Below are 2,877 nucleotides of genomic sequence, written 5' to 3' on the forward strand. Positions count from 1 at the left end.
TAATATGTCATTTGCAAATATCTCCTCTCACTCTGTAAGTTGCCTTTTAGTTTTGTTTGTTTGTTTCCTTCACTGTGCAGAAAATTTTTATCTTGATGAGGGTCCCCATAGTTCATTTTTGCTTTTTTCCCCCTTACCTCCTGAGATATGTCTAATAAGAAGTTGCTGTGGGCAAAGTCAAAGAAGTCACTGCCTGTTTTATCCTATGGGATTATTATGGTTTTCTCTCTCACATTTAGGACTTTTATCCACTTTGAATCATTATTGTGAATGGTGTAAAAAAGTGGGCTGGTTTCATTCTGCAGAGACGTGTAGAATTTATCACCTATCATGTAATTATTATGCACAAAATGTGTCCAAGAAATTCTAAATATGTTATCTTCAGAATGAAGAAAATGGATACAAAAGTCAAAATAATAGAGGATCTTATCCCATCTAAGTGTGAGCAAGCTCAACCCTTTTGGGTGATAATACCCTTAGGAAACCTTGGCGAATTTGCTTTGTCTTGATGCTATAAATGATTGGGTTAAGTACTGGTGGAACTAAGAGGTAAATATTGGCCATGATAATGTGGATAAAGGGGGAAGAGTGTTTTGCAAAGCGATACACTAAGGATAGTCCGATCATGGGCACATATAGAATGAGTACAGCACAAATGTGGGAAGCACAGGTATTGAGGGCTTTGAGCTTCCCTCCCCGGGATGCAATGCCTAGCACAGAATGGAGGATGAAAGCATAAGATAACAAGATTCCTAGAGAATCTACACCCCAATAAAATGCAACAACAAACAAGCCATATAAAATGTTAAATGAGATGTCATCACAGGCCAACTGGATGACATCTTGATGCAAGCAGAAAGAGTGGGAGAGAACATGGGAGTGACAGAAGGAAAATGTGGGAATACGAACAAGAATAATAGGGAGGACAACAGAACACCTGATTATAATGAAGGCCCCAATATAGATAGTGCACTGTGGAGTGAGTTTGCTGGAATACCTCAAAGGATTACAAATGGCAACATAGCGGTCAAAAGCCATGGCTAGAAGCACAGCTGACTCCATCAGAGAAAACGTATGAATGAAATACATCTGGACTACACAAGCATTCATCTCAATCTCCCTACTATCAAACCAGAAGATTTTTAATACTGTGGGCAGGGTAGAGATAGACATGCCCATGTCAGTGAGGGATAGCATGGTCAGGAAGTAGTACATGGGATTGTGGAGACTCTTGTCTATGTGGATGATGTGAAGGATTGCACTGTTGCCCACTATTCCAATCAGGTAGCACACACAAAAGGGGATGGAAATAAGATGATTAACATTCTCGTAGCCAGGAATCCCAGTGAGGTAGAATGAAACAGACTGTTCCACACTGGAGTTAGAAGCTGTCATGAGTCTGACCCAAGTAGCCATTTTCCCACCATAAAAATATGGGCTCCTAGAAGGAAGAAAAACATACAGTATGGAGAAGACTGTAACTCATGTTTGTACTTTAGTTTTTCTCTTTACTCTTATTGTTTTGTAGACACATTGTCTATATGTTTTTAAAAATATTTTGAAAAAGAACCCAACATCACCACCCTTTTTCAATATATTACTTTTACAGGTGTAGGGTAATTATGTTTTCTTCTGTCAATCTTTTATTCTACTAATTCTGAATTTTGAGTCATTCACAGGTACTCTTTCCTCCTCTAAATTTATAATGTATTGTCCTATCCTTTTTACTAATGTTTTGATAAGTTGGTTTTTTTAATTTACTTTTATTTATCTTTTAATAGTTTATTTTCAAATTGGATTCCATATAATACCCAGTGCTTCTCCCCACAAGTGCCCTCCACCATGACCATCACCCCCTTCCCTCCCCCTCCTCCTCCTTCAGTCCATGGTTCGTTTTCAGTATTCAATAGTCTCTCATGATTTGTGTCCCTCACTCTCCCCAACTCTCTTTCTCCCTTCCTCTCCCTATGGTACTCTGTTAGGTTTCTCCTGTTAGACCTATGAGTGCAAACATATGGTATCTGTCCTCAGACTCCATGTGTTTATTTACTTTTAGATTCATCATTTATTTATCATTTATTTTTGTGTATGTTAAGCATTGGTGCATTCAAGTCCTGTGTTGGGCTATGCACTGACAGCTCAGAGCCTGAAGCCTGCTTCAAATTCTGTATCTTCCCTCTCTCTCTCTGTCCCTCCCCTCTCTTGCTCGCTCGCTCTCTCTCTCTCTCTCTCAAAATAAATCAATAAACATTTAAAAAAAGAGGGAATGTTGGAAAAAGTTTAGGTGATAGATACATTAAAAAATCCATTTTTCAATGGAAAAAAACTTATAAGACTAACAAATCATATCATAAGTTATAATGGATACTTGAAAAACATTGCACATGTTAGTGATTGTGGTTACCAATTTGAGAGGGAAATAAATAAACCCTCAAAGGGGTTTAAATGAGAACCAAAAGCCCACAAACCTCCAAGGATGAATACCACTTACCTCACTTATTCAATACTGGTATTTGGATTTTGGTTTCCATTTCACATTCCCCACCCAAGGTTCATTTATATGTAATTATATTGCAATCAGGCCAGAGTTTTATTTAAATGAATTGTTATTATTTTTCCCATTGATATAATTGATTTGTGAGCTACATCAGCTTTATTGATCCTGAAGCCTTTTGATGTCACTGGAACTCAACTCTTTTACTAATCCCTTGTCTGTAGAAATGGCTTTGGGCCAACTCTGACAGATACAAGATATCTGAATCACAGCCTCATCATCCCTATGGTATTAGAAGGAAGTTAGTTTTCCCCCACACTGTCAGACTGTGATCCAGTGGTCCATTAAAATTGCAACAATCTGGTGCCATCTTCTAATTTTCT

At 37.9% G+C, this 2,877-nt stretch overlaps 1 protein-coding gene across 1 annotated transcript; it reads right to left on the reverse strand.

Moving 5' to 3' along the window:
• Nucleotides 1-435: 435 nt before the first annotated feature.
• LOC115272560 (olfactory receptor 51G1-like) lies at nucleotides 436-1,395 on the reverse strand. The gene has a single exon (XM_029915600.1). It carries the CDS (start codon nucleotides 1,393-1,395, stop codon nucleotides 436-438), a length of 960 nt encoding a protein of 319 aa, XP_029771460.1.
• Nucleotides 1,396-2,877: the final 1,482 nt, after the last annotated feature.

This window comes from Suricata suricatta, chromosome 11 (genome assembly GCF_006229205.1).
Source record: "Suricata suricatta isolate VVHF042 chromosome 11, meerkat_22Aug2017_6uvM2_HiC, whole genome shotgun sequence".
Lineage (NCBI taxonomy): Eukaryota > Metazoa > Chordata > Mammalia > Carnivora > Herpestidae > Suricata > Suricata suricatta.